Source organism: Diachasmimorpha longicaudata, chromosome 1 (genome assembly GCF_034640455.1).
Source record: "Diachasmimorpha longicaudata isolate KC_UGA_2023 chromosome 1, iyDiaLong2, whole genome shotgun sequence".
Taxonomy (NCBI): domain Eukaryota; kingdom Metazoa; phylum Arthropoda; class Insecta; order Hymenoptera; family Braconidae; genus Diachasmimorpha; species Diachasmimorpha longicaudata.
In genome coordinates, this window is record NC_087225.1 from 11,579,750 (window position 1) to 11,597,099 (window position 17,350).

Genomic DNA, 17,350 nt, shown 5'->3' on the forward strand with positions numbered 1-17,350 from the left:
GATTCAGAGAGAGGTTGTTCGTGGATCATTATTTATTAATTTATGACCGTGATCAAGCAGGGAATTGAAAATTTATCGAATGTTTAGGATTTCAGTGAATCTTTCGGTGGAAATGTTACTTGTCGGAAATTTATCGGATAATTTGCAGGAATATCTGTCAAAAAAAAGAGATGTAGGTGGTTTGCATTGTTGCCCTTCTGGGGCGCATTGGCCGCTTGAAAATTCAGTCGATCGGTTATTACAACGGTCCATGGGAGCGTATGCACTCGGTGATCTACGTCGCATGCGCACTCCATCTCATGCAATAATGTATCCATGCTATCCTATCGTGTAGGGATTTGTATGTGTGTTGGTTGAGAAACTGTTTTTAGACTGGGTAGTGTGTGGCCACCAATTTGCCTCCACGTGACGTCACAATATGACCGTTGAAACGTTTTCTTTACTCACACACGAGTAGTAATCAGTGGTTCTCCGTTTTGTTGATACTCGATTTTCTCGACAGAGGCTCTCTCTCTCTCTCTCTCTCTTTTTTCTCTCTTGATTGTGATACATTCTCTCCAGACGAAATTTGATGCGCAAAAGCGCTTGCCAAACGTCGACCCCAGACATTGCAGAGTCAAGGTCCCTTTTAACCGGAATTAAAATCTAATATTTTCATTTTTTCCATTTTGTTTACCATTTTGCGCTGTTGAAACGAGTAACACAGGTTTTCCTCAATTCTTTTGCGATTGGATATGAAATCAGGACTTGAAACGCAATAAGTTCATCTGGGGAACCGATGATTTCAAAGCACCGAAAGACATTTCTAGGTTTAAGGATCAAGTTTTTTTGATAATGAAGATTTATAAATTGGAGTAAATATGTTGACACCCGGAACAATCCTGTGGTTATTCATAATACCGAGTAGTAAACAATTGCGGTAGGTTAATATGCATTTCTGAGGCGGTAGTTGATAGCGGAATTGAATCATTTGAACTTTAGCGTATTGTAAGGCATCCGGCAGGGTTGTGTATCAAAGTCCAGATTTTTAACTTCAATTTTTTAATCTGCTGGATGCATCTGGTTAGGGAGTAGTCAAAGAACCGATGGTAGACATTAAATGATTGGTGGTTTATATTCTTCACTGTCGCAATAAAAATTAGAGAGCATAACGAGCAATGTTATGTACCGTTATATGCACGAGAAAAAGTGTTAATAATGAATAGATTTAACATGGGAGTATAGAGCTCTTAATTTCATTTTTGAAAAATCGAGCTCTTGAAGAAAAATGTAACAAGTAGTTCTATACCTTTAAGAAAATATTATCGATATTTTATCATTCTTATTAAAGCGGTGGTAAAGTAAAATTTGATGTCATTTATTAACAGGTGTTCATTTGTACGTTTGCTCGCAATGAACAGTGGATTTTTCTGCTTGTCGATTCTTATCTCGACATTATCATCACACCTCATCAAATCTCGTGACTGTACCACGTGGCTTTCGTAATAATTGAGTACATGAAACAATGCGATCGCCATTTTTTTTTTTATTCATTTCTCTGTGGTACATGCACATGAAAAATTGGTTGTTCTGAACGAATGATGATCATTCAGACGGTGTGATCTTCTCATTGGGCCACGCAGACGCGTTGCCCGAGGTCGGTGCTCAAGGTTATGCCTGACGTCATCAGAAGCCTCCTCCGCCTCACCTTCGTAACGTTGTATCAGAGTCCCAGGGGCTGTATATTGTATATGTCTGACTATATAATGTACTCATCACTCACTCCGGGGATAGTATTTTGGACAGAATAAAGAAACTCTCGGTTTTATTCCTCCGTTTCCTATCGGTCTTAAAATAGTGTGGGGAGACACGCGGACGAGGCTAGTTGAATTATTGGAGATGTTCGTACTTGCTGAGTCAGTCGGAAATTAACGTGAAAACTATTGGCCATGAGCATGAGCAAATGTCACTAAAAAATTTTTCATTATTGACCGAAAGTTTCCGATGTTCTGCGAAAATGTGAGGGGTTAAAATCACCAATCACATGATCACATGATCGTAAATATGATTGGCTAGTAATTACTCTCTAACAGAGGTTCGTGTCGGCCTGATGGAGGATAAGTGATCATTATTTTCTTCATTACTAATCATCTCCTTTATTTTATTTCTATCAATTTCGAATGGATCAGTTGTATTCCTGTATCCTTGTGTCAGGAATAGATGTCATTATCATTGGATTCTCACCATGACATCCATAAGTTCTTCATAAACTTTTTCATTCTTCAAACTTTCGTGGCAATAGGTTTATAGAGTAACTATTTTGCTAATCATGAAAAAATCATAATTTCCCATTTTTCATTATTATTGGAGGATTTTCAGAGAATTCTCATGGTTGTGCAGGTAGTCGCTGGGAATATGAAACCCACGCAAGCTATCACGCTTCACTACCCTCCGAAATTCCTCCACGTTGCGTTAGGTGTAATTAGTGAAAGTTGACAGAATCTGGATTTATTTACAGGCAACGTGGACTAGTTGACCCTCGAGCAACTTCGTCGTACGTAAAGTTTAATGAGAAAATTTATTACTGGAAAAAAATCTTGATTAGAAATTGAAAATAGAATTTATCACACCTTCAATCCCTTCGTTTGGAAGATTACGAAAAATTCACGTATTCCTCCTCCTTCTATTTAAAGTTTGGAAATACGAGATCGCTGAGAAGCTGCCATCCAAGAATTACCCTACCACAATTTGTGCATGCAACCCCTAATAGCAAATGCACAATGCAAAGATTAGGAATCATCGGATTTGATATTTCATTCTCTGGACATCTGTCGTGAGAAGAAATGTAATCCCCAATTTTTCTTTTTTTCGATATTTTCCCCTCTTTTATGAAAATATAACGTATCTCGAACAATCTAAAACGGGAAAACTCCCATGACAGATTTTCTCGAATGGGAAATAACCCGTTCACATCGTCCAATTTCATTGGCATCATCGATGGGGTTGTTGTGTGCAGCTGTCAAACGTTTTCGTCGCCAGATCGTTCTCTATTGTATTCTGTACGAGAATCTTCCAGAAAGGCGCGGGTGTGGGATCTTTTATATGCATCAATGGGAAAAGAGATACAATTGACTGATCAGTTCCGGGTTGAATGCACCCAAAGTGGAGACTGGGGCTTGCAGCTTTCGTGACACGCAGTGTTATATATTATGACGCATGCACCTCTTTTCATTAAATAAATGTGCGTCATCATCGTTATTATATTCGTGTCGAAATCGTTTTGAAAAATTCTGAGGTAAAATTTTGTCTCCAAAATTGACGATAAATTGTTTTAATAAATAAATATCATTACACCAATGGGATTTTAAAGGATAATAACCAATAATGTTAAGAGTGCAAGCACCAAATGGAGATCTTTAATTTCCATTAAATTTCATCTGTTAATTTACAATCACAGCGGTAATTCATCAAAATGATATCATCCAATACAAATAAATCTTGTTGTGTCTCGATGATCTTTCGATTATCTCGTACAACCGATATAATTTATCACGCAGATATACTGCTCCATACCCGTTAATTTTCAAATGAATAATTTTTCGATACGCACTGAAATAGCGTGAGGCAATCTGAGCAGCTTTTATCTGATACTTCGTTTATATGCAAATACTGTGAACGAGTCCATCGGATTGGGACACATGTACAAGGTGATATGGTCGATATTGGAGGTCTATTTGACATTTTCGTCATTGAGTTTTTTCCTGCCATCAATTTGAACCACCAAACGTGAAATAAATTTGATTTGGCAAGTCAAAGTTGATTTAACTGCTACGAAAAACCTCTTCGTCGTTGAAATCTCAATTATATTTGCAGGCGGAACTATGAAAAAGGGTAAATAGAACATGAACAATCAAGCAATTCAATTTCGACCGACTATGGTATTTCCCTTGGTCACCAAAAGTTTAAAAAATAAGAAAAATCTGTAAATGTATAGTGTCGTAGTGCAAAAATGCAACTAGCACTTGGGTTATCTTAAATCGGTGGCAATCGGGTATTCAATCAGTGAGAATAGCACGACAATAGCATTATAACATGCACTGATGGATACTCTTGATGAACTATCTTGTCAGCTACCGGCAGTTCATGATGTATAGTTAACTAAATATGTGTTCAATAATTTATTTTCCCCTGGAAGGCAAACGGTCGTCCAACTGCATTATTTATCGTGCATAATTATCCTTCAAAAGTGGGTGAATGCTTGTGGACGACGAGTCGAGTGCTCCTCCCACAGCACATACTGTGATTGTCCGAGAAGATTCGAGTGACGAATTGGCGTCATTAGTGTGTGGATTTTTCCGCACTGATTTTCATCTTTTCGTGGAATCTTTTTGCCATTTTTTTTAATGGAAAAATCAGTTCGATGGAGAGATGCTCAAGTATGCAACTCCGTGTGGACAATGACTGGCGGGGAAGCACTTGATAACGTGCTACCCGAGAGAAATCAAATTAAGGTCGATAGTTGCCGCACAACGAGCAGCAATAAAGGCTCATAAGAAGATTACTGAGTGGTCAGTGAAGCTTACGCTAATAAAATCACAATTATGTACGAAGGGACTGCTTCGGTGGGCTTATGATGGGGTTGATTACACGATTCTGTGGGTAATTGTTACTTTTGAGGTCGTTATCGATTTAAAATGTCTCGATTTCAACAATGGAAACTTGATAGATTGAAAAAATATTTTTTCCATACTAAAAAGTGAAAAAAAAAATCAGAAATGTCAAAATTCCTTGGGTACATGTAAATTATAATTTTTTTAAAAGCTTAACATTTTGTGAAATTGTTTTCCAGACACTCACGGTCTATCAATTTTCCAATTGTATTAATTTCGTGATTATCTTAATAATACAATAACAGAAAATCGAAAATTTTCTCAGTAATCTACTTGGACATTGAAAAAAAATTGTCCTCTTAGCGATAAATAATGTAACTAAATTATATACTAGAACAAATAAATTATATTAGTCACGGGGTATCTCCACAGCAGAACGAAAATTGGCACAGGCGATTGTAGTACATAAGGGAGTAGTACTCAGAGCGCTGATAGCATCTCACCAGCTGCTATCCTTTAAATTAATCAAGACTCATTTGCGAAAGCGCCTGAGTCCACTTTAGCGTGAAATTCAAATCTCAGCCTGTGTTACGAAGATCTACTCGTATTAACAGAAGATAAAACCCCTGCAATTAATTATATCCATCAGATCAGTCCTTTAATTCGGTGATTATTAATTTAATGACAGCAGGGAGGAGAACATATGAAGCATTACTAGTTATTTATCGGTTTGATTGTACTTCATTTATTGTGATGGTAGAAAGAAATAGTTCTACTGCAAACATTTAGACAATTTTAATTTAATAGATATACCATTAAATTAATTGGTTTTTCGATTTAAGGAATGAATAATTTGTTAAATAACACTTACCTTAGTATACCAATCCGCCACAGAATTAATGATCCAAAGATGATTAATAAGAAATATTCGAGTGTAATGAAAGACGAAAAGCGGAAATTTTCGGAGAAAGGAAAATTCTCCACAGAGTCACTTCTCGAGAGGTACACTCTGCAGGAGACGTGCATTAATTACACAAAGAAAATTTGAATGATGATCGTGTTATGAAAAAGCAAGTAAATTCTTCTTTCGAAGATTCATGGGAAACAAAAATTAAGAAAAGCACAACGTAATTACGAAGCACTTTCCCCTTGAGGATCGGTTAAAAAAGTGAGGAAGGAATTCGCAAGTCCGATTAAGCCGGGCTTCATTATTAACCAGTGCTTTTATCGTTTATTATTCAATAATTTATCGCGAAAGATGAGTGGGAGGGCGAATGATTCCCGTGGGAAACTTTGAAATTTAGAGAGATGGAAATGTTGAATATTCGAGATAACACAAAAGTCGTTACGAGCTTCACGAGCCGAGATAATGATTTTTAAAATATGCTTGAGAAATACTTCTATCATGTCATTAATCTTTCTATGAATGTGGATTATGATAAACTTCATCCATTGATACTAATGAAAATCAATGTTTTATAAAGAATCGAATTAATGGATATATAGATTTTTTGAATATTTCGTTGCGAGTGCGTTAAAAGTTTTTTGATCCATCGGAGATGAGCAGCCCTCGTCAAAAACGAGTGTTCCCTCGACCCTTAAGGGGAAAAGTACACTTCTACAAAGACTGACAATCCCTTTATTCATCGTAATGTGTGGTAATTAATGACCCAATTTTCAAAATTCCCTTCCTGATTTCGAATTCATTCTTGCCAGAACTAGCAGATGAATTTAGCAACAAACTTATTACAATTGGGCTGGATCTCCGCTAATCAGTGGCGTGAAAAAATAAAGAAATGAAAGTGGAAAATCGGGGAAAGACGTTGATGCAGGTATAACTGCCTAAAAGGGATATCCGTTGACGGGGCTAAAAAAAAAAGCTCAAGTCCCCATCGCTCTACCAGCCCCTGGTACTTGTCCCCGTAGACACTGCACACAGATATGTATAACTTTTGCAACAGGTGGCACCCGTGGAATTGGATCCAAGTCCAGTGGTGTGAGTTGCTAGCAAACGGGGCGCAATTTTTTTCACCCACACAGACGGAAGCTCTATCTTCGTATCTTCTCGGGTGTATCCACCAGTGTTGCTCTTATTACACTCCGGTGGTTAAAAAAACTCGAGTAAAGGGAGAGAGAGCAACTACAGCCGAGAAAGAACAAAAATAATCCCCAATGATGAAGAGAGAACGGTAAATATAGGACGGATTGAGTCGAAGAGGCTGTAAGAATGCTCTCGGAGCGGGTCAATGAGGTCAATAAGTGGTGAAAGAGAACACCGTCGGGATCCACCCGTGGTTCATGGGGAGATAGAGAAAGAGGGAGACAGCTATACCGATGCCGTACACTTGATTGATCGACGCTCGAGGGGTTAGATGAGGTGGAGAGGGGCCTACTGATGAAAGAAAAAAAAAAGGCAATTGACAGGGGTGGGAGGCATCCAGTGGATTACAACGTCATGGAAGAGTCTAGGTGGGAGACAATCTAATTGAGATCAATTGCGGCTCAGTCAGGGTCAACTTACCGCGAGCCACCAAGTCGTATCAATTTTATTCACTTCTCCCCCTTGATCCCCTACCCTTTTTTTTCATGCGGTTCTCTTCGTTCCATTGCAAATGCAAATGCACCTGATGCAGCGTTATTCCCTTCAGCTGTGCTCTATTTTTAATAAATTATCTTGCCATGCGCAATTGATATCGGAAACCCGCTGAGCTGGATTTTTCATTGATATTGTAATCAGGCGATTTGTCAGTGGATCGTTGAAAAAAAAGTCGTTTGCACGCGAATCTAGGGGGTTGAAGCCAATGAAGCCACTCTTTTTAGATACTTTTCAGAATTTTTCCACACGATGATAATTTGGGGACGCGGTGTATAGTTTGGGTTGGAGATACCCTCATTTTTAATGGAGTCGTTCATTCAAAATATCGAGGGAACATTTCATTTCGTTGAAGGGATTGAATGGTGACTATACGAAGTAAAATGTTATGAGGTAGGTGTGGGTGGAGGAGACGAAGACTGTTCTTGGGATTGATTCCGTGAAAAATGCAAAATGAAAAATGATTATCCAGAAGTAAATGGGAAAAATGAATAAAATTAAGAAAATTAATTTTACGGAAATTATTAGTTTTGTAAACATTCTTCTTTTATTAGTAAATAATGACATGTTTGGAAACATTCCGAAACTTCACGTCTGTCAAACATAGATTTTCTATTTCTTTTAAAAGGTTTTTACTGTTCTCTTACCATCCAATATCGAGATTCAAATTCCGAATTGCAAAGTTTGAATGATAAAATTATCGTAAAAAATAAAATTATCGTAAAAGGACAAATGGGGTTCAAATGGAAGCTCTGATGTTCGACTGCAAAGGTATGAAGGCATTTCACCCGGGAAAAAATAGTCACAGTACTTGGTTACCCTTAAAGGGAAAAATAACTGAAGAAGTGAAACCGAAAAATCGCAGCAATTTCGCATTTTCGATGTCGTAGACTTTTTTGACTTGCTTATTACCCACATAATTATGCGGAATATTGTCAGTGTAGTGACAGCGTAGTTTAGGTATCAGTTCACCGTGACCCAGTTTTTCCTTTATCCCGTTTATGTTCAACCCGTACATGATCTTTTCACAGGGATAATATTTTTTTACGTCTTCTTTTATTCACTGTCAAAAGTTTTTTCATGCTTTTTTTAAGGAGAAATGCCGAGTGATGTTGCTGGGGTTTTTCCCTTGGGCAATCGATATTTATGAAATTGAATTCAGTAGGGGCTGAAGGCACGAGGGGAGAATATGGGCCAAATTTGGGTTGGGAAGTCACGGACTGTCTAATGGTTATGCCGTCTGGCTACTACGACTTCCTCTTTTGGGTTTTTTACGCTGGTTGAGGGGAACAAGTTTGTTCATTCTGGTCGACGAGTTTAGGGGGTGGAGAGTGGGTGGTTAACAGATTTTTATCGGGTGATTTTGGGGGATGAGGTTTTTCGAATCTTCACCGGTGGCAGCAGATTGTCAATATTAGGTGAAGAGTGGTGAGGGGCGGGGAGAGGGGGAAGGGGGATATGTTACAGTTTTTCGTTCTCGTGCCACTTGTTTATCTGGCCGAGGGCGTGACTGATTGTCGAGAATCGCCTGATCGAGAGAGCACTTTGGATACAGTCGATAGGCCGGGGCTGTAAGTTCTTCGATATCGGGATCAGATTGATGAGTTGATAAGGAATTAATGAAAATTGATACGTCTTATGTCACGGCCATGAAGAATTTCGCAAAGTAAGGGAGCTACGATAAAAGAATAATTTTTCTAATTTTAATCATCGATAATATGAGAAATGTGAATAGGGAAATTGAATAATCGACAACAGTGATATTCGAAGTCAAATGAATTTTGATTTAACTGTGAAAATAGAGAGTCATTTTAGTAGAGAAGAAATCGCTCATACATTTGTGTAGCCTTCACATGAAAAACCCAACTCATCAATTTTCCGGATAAATGATAAATTTTAAGAATCTTTTACTTGGAAATTAAATCTTCGGCAACAAGTTCGAGAGTGTAGACGGCTCTGTGACTTGAATTTTACAAAATTTTTGACAATTAGCATCATGCCGGATTTTGGAATACAGATACTCCCGATGATGGAATATTACATACCCGATTTTATTTTCCGTGCGGCTGTCAACCTACTTACCAAGAAATTTTCTTGATTAATTGATTAAAATTTATCAACTGAAGTTCTTTCATCCGCGGAGGGTGAGAAAACTCTACAGGGGTTTCAACTTTTAAACTGGGTTATTTTATCGTGTACATCGGAAGGGTGAAATACACTCAGCAAGGGTTGATTTTTACTTTTTTGCGTGCTTGGTGCATGGATATTCATCTGCTGTGAGGAATGCATGAATTGTAGGCATAGAAATGTTTCTTCTCCTTCGTGATGTGGGAGCGATAAGACGATAAGGGGAGAACGAGACATTTGACATTCCCTAAAAATTAATGTCTCAGTGCATTATTATAATTTATTCAATCAACGAATATTAATCGTCAATACATCTAAAATATTCAAACGATATGGAGAATCGAACACGTTCTATTTAGCCCCATAAAACATTGATAATCAATGTCTCATTGAATTATTAAAAATCCTTCACTGACGAATATCTACGACTTACGATTGGACCGCATTTAATTTTTAATAACTCTAGACCAGTAAAGTGAAACTAATTACCTCAATGAGTTATGTGATTCCTCAATAAGAATTACAAGTTCTGATTTCCTTTGATTTTTCACGTTTTTCCCACCCTCTTATATATGTTAAAAAAATTTCATGGTTATTATTTCTAAGACGAAAATCCTTGTTCCAAAGATTTTTATTTCTCCGTGATATGTCGCAAGTGACATTTTTCCTCTCTTATTTCATCTCTCCAATTTCTCATTCCACAACGAATGAACTCAAAAAGTCCAGTGATAAGTGTGAATCAGGGAAGCGAATCGTGAATTCAGTGGACAGCGAAATATAGTTTATATCCTTGGATATAAGCGACAGAGTAAAAACTTGGGAGGAAGAGTAAGGATTCATCACTTTGGGTAAATTGTGGATTCGCTCGTATGAAACGAAGGAGCGTTACGCCAGCTTCACAAATGTCATACGAATGCACTTGTTGTAACCTTGATAGGAGGATCTATAAATCAGTGGTTTTTATTTACATTTATCCGTTCCTTTCTCTAATGAACAAACAGGAGTTTATTATACTTGAGAAGGATTAAATGATGGATACGAATGACGCTGTGAAAGATATTGATGGGATGTTTATCATTTTCATTTCAAAATTATTATTTCTCAGTCAAGATTTCTTACACTGATAGAATAAGTCTATTCACAATCCAAAAAGCGCGTTGATCATTACTAAGTGACCTGATTGAATGACTTCGAAATTAATTAAGTTGAATAGTGAACAATCTTTCGACATCAATTTCAGGAATTTATAATATTTGAATATTTGAAAAATGATGATCAATGTTTAATTAAATTGAAAATTGACACACATGGAATAAAGTTGAGTTGAGTGATTTTGCATTTTGTGAAATCATTAGGACTTTATGCCACGAATTTGCAGAACTCTGAATACATGTATAGTAATATATCGGTCTGGATATGAGAATAATGCCCTCAAGACAACAAAAACAAGAATCGGAAAACCACAAGTGGCGTTTAAGGTTTTAATACGGAATGAAATAAAATTTGGTGATATAACCGCAGAATATTTGATATGTATCATGGATTCTTGCGACAATGAGGATGTATGGGGTTTTTCAATCCTCCGGATGCCTGCGGTGCACCATAGAGAGTGGAAGACAAGAATGGGTCAGATAAAATTACTTTTCTGATTACTGATTGGTCAGAATGAGACAATTTTTTTGCTATCAAAAAGTGTCTGTTCTTAACACGTTTTTTGGTGAGTGAAAATATTTAAGTATGAGTTGACGATTAATAAGAACATTTTTTGCAGCGGTTGCCTAGCAAAATATGCACAGGAACATTTATCATATCATCATGTCTTATATTATTTGGTAGTCGTATATATAAAGACAAAATTAAGCGAAAAAATCAGGCGCTGAAAATAAATAGAAGTAGATGTTTACAATTTCGAATAATTGGTATAAAATTATGCCGTTTCCGTTATTATTGTAGTACACGGACAAGACAAAAACCACATCCGGAGGATCAAAAGATTAACACACATTTTGACAAAGATATGAAAAACCACGGTCTGATAAGAGTAGAAAAGAAAACACGTCCTTTTTAAAAACTAACAGCATCGGAATTTTTCAATTTTGCGAGTTTTATTGAGCCCACAAAATACAAATCCTTTGTCTCTTACATAGAATAAATCGAAATTGGAGTAAAGTTCAAAGATCGTTTAGAGCAGGCAAGAGAAATCGCTTCGATCAATTTTATTCCGTGTCTCCGGAAAAACCATTGAATATTCATCGTATTCGTGTGGTAAAATAGCCCCGAGTTCCCAACAAATACCGATTGTTAAATCGCTGGAAAATCTGGCATTCTCTGTGTATGCAATTGTGTCTCCCGTTAATGTTTCTTTTGATAAATTATTTGATTGACATTGTGCATCAATTTTTTTTATGTTCCTATTTTCACTGACAATATTGTACTTGCCAATCAATAAGCACATTTATTCCTGTGATTTTAATCAGTGATTTATTTGAACCAAATTTCAATCAGGGACTTTCAAAAACTCTACGAAATACATTTGTTTCGTATAAACATATTGGGATTATTACACCGAGTGTTATATTTGCCTTATATTTTTTAATGGAGAATATTCTCTTTTGCTACTCGACTCTACGAAACTACTAAATTTCAAGGATGAATTTTAATTAAAATTTCTCTTGCAATACATAATTATGGAGCGGAAATGGGTTTTTCAATCTAAGCGCAGAGGTAACTAGTATTTCTTCGTAATCTCTTACGTGTTCATGAAAATTAATACTGTCAATCATAAATAAAAAATCAACCAGATGCGCTAAATGGACACGAAAAGACAGGGAAAACCTCGTAACATTCGTCCCCACGATGACCACAAAAAGACAAATTAGACCATCACGTGACTATCGATTTTCCGCGTTTCCTTATCGAAAAGCCGATGACCATGAATGAAACTCACGCAAGAGTCTTGACTCGTCGTTGTGCGCTTACATTGTGATGGACTCATGGTCAATTCCTCACGGGAGCAATTATGAATATCAACCTTATTAATTGTTGTTAAATTACAACAATCCTGTGGATGATTATTATTCATCGGCGAGATGGAGAGATATTTATAAAATTGCGACACGTGTGAAGGAATTAATATGTTACGTAAATAAAATGACCACGTTGCTAGAACATGTAATAAAAAATTTGCGTTTACGTTTTTTCCGGTTTTTAATTTATGAGCTTTAAGTTTACAGTTCATAATAAATTGTGCAATTAGTGGAAGATATTTGAAAAGTTAATGTGGAAATTGTTCTCATTAATTTGGAATAGCTTTAGTGCTTCACTTTCAGTAGCTTAAATTCATTTCTTTCTTTTGTACTGTCGAGAAAAATTTTGTTAATTTAAAATGACAGTGGCAAATGTCGGAAGAGTGAAACCGGAGTGTTTCCCATGTTCATTGATTTTTATTCCAATAATAATGGAGGAAAAATGCGTGGTGTTCAAGAAGTTGTTCCCAACTGCGATTTAATTATTGAATAATTTATTAGAAGTCATCATAAACCTCTTCATCTTCTTTTCCTTTCCGCATTGGCTTTTTGCGTTTATTTTTTATTGCTGGAATCTAAACTTTAAACATCAGAAATACACCTCATAGCTTTCAGATGAACTCATAACTTGCATTTATGTTCTTATTAAATAAATATAGACATAAAAATCATATAAAAATAAACCATAAGTAATGGTTTTCTTTTTTTTAAATTAATGCGAACAAAAGATTACGGTACATAGGAGAATATAAATAGGCATCATAAATTACTCGATAAGCAGAATAGACTCTTCAATAATCGTTTTTAAATGAGTGTTTGAATTTTTAATGAGTCATATATTTTTTCTGTTTTCTTCACCTAAAGTAAAAGAAGAATATCATTTAAAAGGGCCATTGATACTATTGGGGGCCAATAATGTGTGATAATTGTACAATCTATGAAACCCTTTAGTTCAAGCTTGAAAAAAATCATGATTGGATTCTAAAATAAAGTACTTGTCAAAATCCAAATATAGATTGTCTATAAATAGATTATTTTTTTCTACGCGATAAAGTAAAGTGTTGGAAATAAATAAAGCAATCGTTAAATAAAAATACTATAATAATAAATTCAATAAAGCCCTGACTATAAAGAAACCTGTCTCAACAGACATTGGACTGACAAAAATGATTGCCCCTAGTTACTACCCTCTGTTGACTCGAAGATCGTTTTAAAACTTGTACTCTGCCATTTTTGCATTTGAAATACTCCCGATGTACTCGTAGGACAGCTCTAAAAATCCTCAGGGGCAGTAACAACGAAATATATAAGAGTGCTTTTGATGGTTATATCTGTAACAATAAACCCGTGGCGGCCGTCGTCGTAGTTGGCGACTCGTTGCCATCTCCGAAGAACTTTTAACTACAGTTACAAGGGAAGAGAGGTATATCTCGCGCGAGACTACGAGACTGCGATGAGTATGAGTTTACCCCTTTATCCTCCTCATCCTGGGGATATTCCCGAACCTAAAGCGGCCACCGTTGTCCGACCCTTCCGTACCAATCAAAGTAAAAGTTTGCCCTGAGAATATATCTCGTATAACCCCACAACTACAATCCAGAAAACGTTTTCCTTTTACTTCCACTTTGCGTTATGTATACATGGACTTCCTCACTCCAACTCCGAAAACCCATCTACGGGTGAAGCCGGCTCCAGTAGACTTTCTATGGACGACTGTTCGATACCTTCAAACTGACTCGATCAATCGACGCCCGATGGATTCTCGTAAAAATGTCCAGTTCTGTGGTTAGTATGGACCATGCGAGGGTATTCCATGACTAGCATTTATGGGAAAATAGTGGGTATGAAAAAAAAAAAGATGATTGAATCTATTGGAATGCGATGAGAAATTTCATCTTCTGAGCATAGAGCAGAAGAAATGTCTAGTTTCGATGAAGAGACCATTTTTGCAGCCCAACCGATAATTTTTATTTTTATCATTCTCAACTTACCAGTGAAATTCCGGTAACTAATTAAAAATAGGAGACAGTAGGTGAATGAGGGGACCTGATCACACACAGGAAGTACCACTCATTTAACTCTCGTTCGCGTTCTTTGATAGTGTATCGAATGAATGAAAGACTCTTCGCTACACCTTAAGGGAGAGGTATAGGTACCTTATTGGCCTCAAATTACACCGTAAAGGCCCAACATCATGGGGGGCTGTTTTTGTAATTTGAAGAGGTGAAAAGAGGAGATTTGCAGATTGATCGGATATCCTTTACTTAAAGTGAGGATTTCTTTGGAAAAACAACTGGATATGAATTTGACATTACTTATAAGACTCAATCCATTCAATAATCGATTGTTGAATACATACACATGTCGATCCCGTTAAATATTCCGTCATTGATTTCTGTTTCAGAATTCGATAAGGCACAATTTGTCCTTGCATAACAGATTTATGCGAGTGCAGAATGAAGGAACAGGAAAGAGCTCCTGGTGGATGATAAATCCAGACGCTAAGCCCGGAAAATCAGCCCGAAGGAGGTAAATAAACGATGAATAGATAGCATGAAGAATTTGTTCTTCCGCGTCATTCCACATGATACATTGATGAATTATTCGGATATCCGTAGAGCGACATCAATGGAGACGAGTAAATTTGAGAAGCGGAGGGGTCGAGTTAAGAAGAAGGTCGAGGCGTTGAGGAATGGGTTACAAGCTGATGCAACCCCGAGTCCCAGCAGCAGTGTCAGTGAGGGTCTTGATCAATTTCCTGACAGTCCACTTCACGCTGGAGGATTCCAGCTGTCTCCTGATTTTCGGTAATGAATCCATCGCCACAAGTTGAAAATTTCTCATTGGCCATTACGCTAAATGATCGAAATGTTCTTTTTTCGAAATAGGCCAAGAGCTTCAAGTAATGCCTCATCAGTTGGCCGCCTGAGTCCCATTCCTGCGGTCCTTGGGGAGCCAGACTGGACTGGAAGTTACGCCTCCTCTTATAGTCCTGAGCAATTAGGTATATAGGAGTTATGTTTATGAACGATGTAGAAACGAAGTGGTAAACCGAGTCCATTTGAATTCGGTTGAATTTAGTACGAGTCTTTAAAATTATTTCTGCATTGAAAGTAGATAGCGATCTTTTGTGTAAAAGGGAATAACAGGTTCCAAAGGGCATCAATAGCCTTTCCCTTACGGAGAAGACTGTTTAGATTGTTTGAAATCAATTGAAATTTCAAGGACAATTGACAAGTCATTTTCAGGTGAGTGACACTGCAGATGGATTCATTATTAGTCGACTGTTATCTAAATTGATCAACGTCTGGTAATGTCAGCATTACTGTTTATGTGTAATTCTCGCCGAAAAAACCCTTTTGTCATTTTTCGATTATGAAAGCAGTCCATCGTGGTATTCAGTATTTATGATATAACTTAAACTCAACCAGATAGTGACGATTCCACTCAGATGGAGATAATTATAATTCTTGCAGTCGTTTCATCATTTTGGATAACCTTTATCACAATATTCAAATATTTAATTGATTGATCAAAGAATGTTATGCAATGTGAATTTATATCCAATGACAAGGGCTGGACTGCAAGAATTGTCGCTATTTCTCAGGTGAGTGGTAGACACAAGCCCCCCTCGCATTTTCCTGAAAGACGCCTTTCAGAGACGATCGGATTCGTTCATCTCATTTTATCACTTCATTGTTAGATCTATAGATTTGTTTTACGCACTAAATAAACAAGTGTCTTGGTTCAAGTAGTTGAAGGCCGTTTACACCATAACGTTCGTTAACGATTGGAATGCGTCAAACGAAAGTTATTTGGATTGACTAGGGGCGGGTTAGGGTGCAGTCATTGTCATTAATTTAAAGATATCCAATTACTTGGTTCAGCGACTTTTTTCCCTCTCAGTTTTTCACGAAGCTTATCGTATCCGTATTCCGTTTTTTCATTGTTGAATAATTTTTCTTTCGGAAAGGAAAAAAATAGTAGAGAATTATATCGGAAGCAATGTAATTTTCACGGGATGGTTCTCAAGACTAGATGAATATCGTTCTTTTTTTATATTCATATAACATACTATACTTCAAGGAAGATGCTTTCTCACTTTTTTCTCCGCATCTGTCTTTCAAGCCGGTAATCTTGCCGAGTCGATGAAATTGGAGCCCTACCAGTTGTATCAAACATCTCCACCGAATCATCAACAACAAACAGTGCCACCACCTTCCTACTTCGAGGCTCAATACCAGCGAAATAACACTCTGCGTAAAGCAACGTCACCGTACGGTCTACCCCCAACTCCACAGTCTGCAAACCAACAAAGATGTCCCATTCATCGTCTTCAACCCTGCACGTGTCAAATGGTGCGTGATAAATTAGATACGTGATTATTATGTCTAATCGAGGGGGAGGGGGGGAGTACTTTTTCATAGTTCTGCAAGGAGTCAGTTGAAAAATCCACATCGTAGTTCGCAAGGGTCATGTTAAATTCATTCATAACGTTTAAAGACATTGTTATTGTGTAAATTCTCTACACCCAAAGAAATGCTTCCCCTCGACGTTCAGATCTAACTGTGATTTTCCCTTTAGAATTTGAGTCCAGTCTCGGGGATGTCGCCATCTTACCAGAGTGAACCTAGCTCATCACCACTGGGTGCTCAACAGCAAACGCAACAGGCCCAACAACAGCAACAAATGAGAACAGTAAACGAGCAAGAGCTACAGTACCTCCTGCAAACTCAAAGTCAAACGCAACAGCAGAATCAACAGAGGCTGGGTCAAACGAGACCAACGAATTCTAGTCCCCCTCATACGCCAACCTCCACACCAAGTACAATGATGGGTCAATTAATGGGCGCATTAAATAATACAACGTTGCTTGATGACTTGAATATTAATATTGAGGGACTCCACGGTGGTTTCGACTGTAATGTGGACGAGGTAACAAGATAATTGTTTTTTGGAGATGAATCAGACGTTGATAGCGTTTTCACACATTGAAGAAAATTAGTTAATTGGGT

At 37.3% G+C, this 17,350-nt stretch overlaps 1 protein-coding gene across 1 annotated transcript in view; it reads left to right on the forward strand.

Moving 5' to 3' along the window:
• Nucleotides 1-17,350, forward strand: part of LOC135172952 (forkhead box protein O) — a 49,506-nt gene that overhangs the window by 16,341 nt on the left and 15,815 nt on the right. The window contains exons 2-6 of the mRNA XM_064139515.1: nt 14,740-14,864; nt 14,954-15,142; nt 15,224-15,339; nt 16,464-16,693; nt 16,920-17,270. Of these exons, the coding sequence (XP_063995585.1) occupies nt 14,740-14,864; nt 14,954-15,142; nt 15,224-15,339; nt 16,464-16,693; nt 16,920-17,270 (1,011 nt within the window). The remainder of the gene's footprint in view (nt 1-14,739; nt 14,865-14,953; nt 15,143-15,223; nt 15,340-16,463; nt 16,694-16,919; nt 17,271-17,350) is intronic.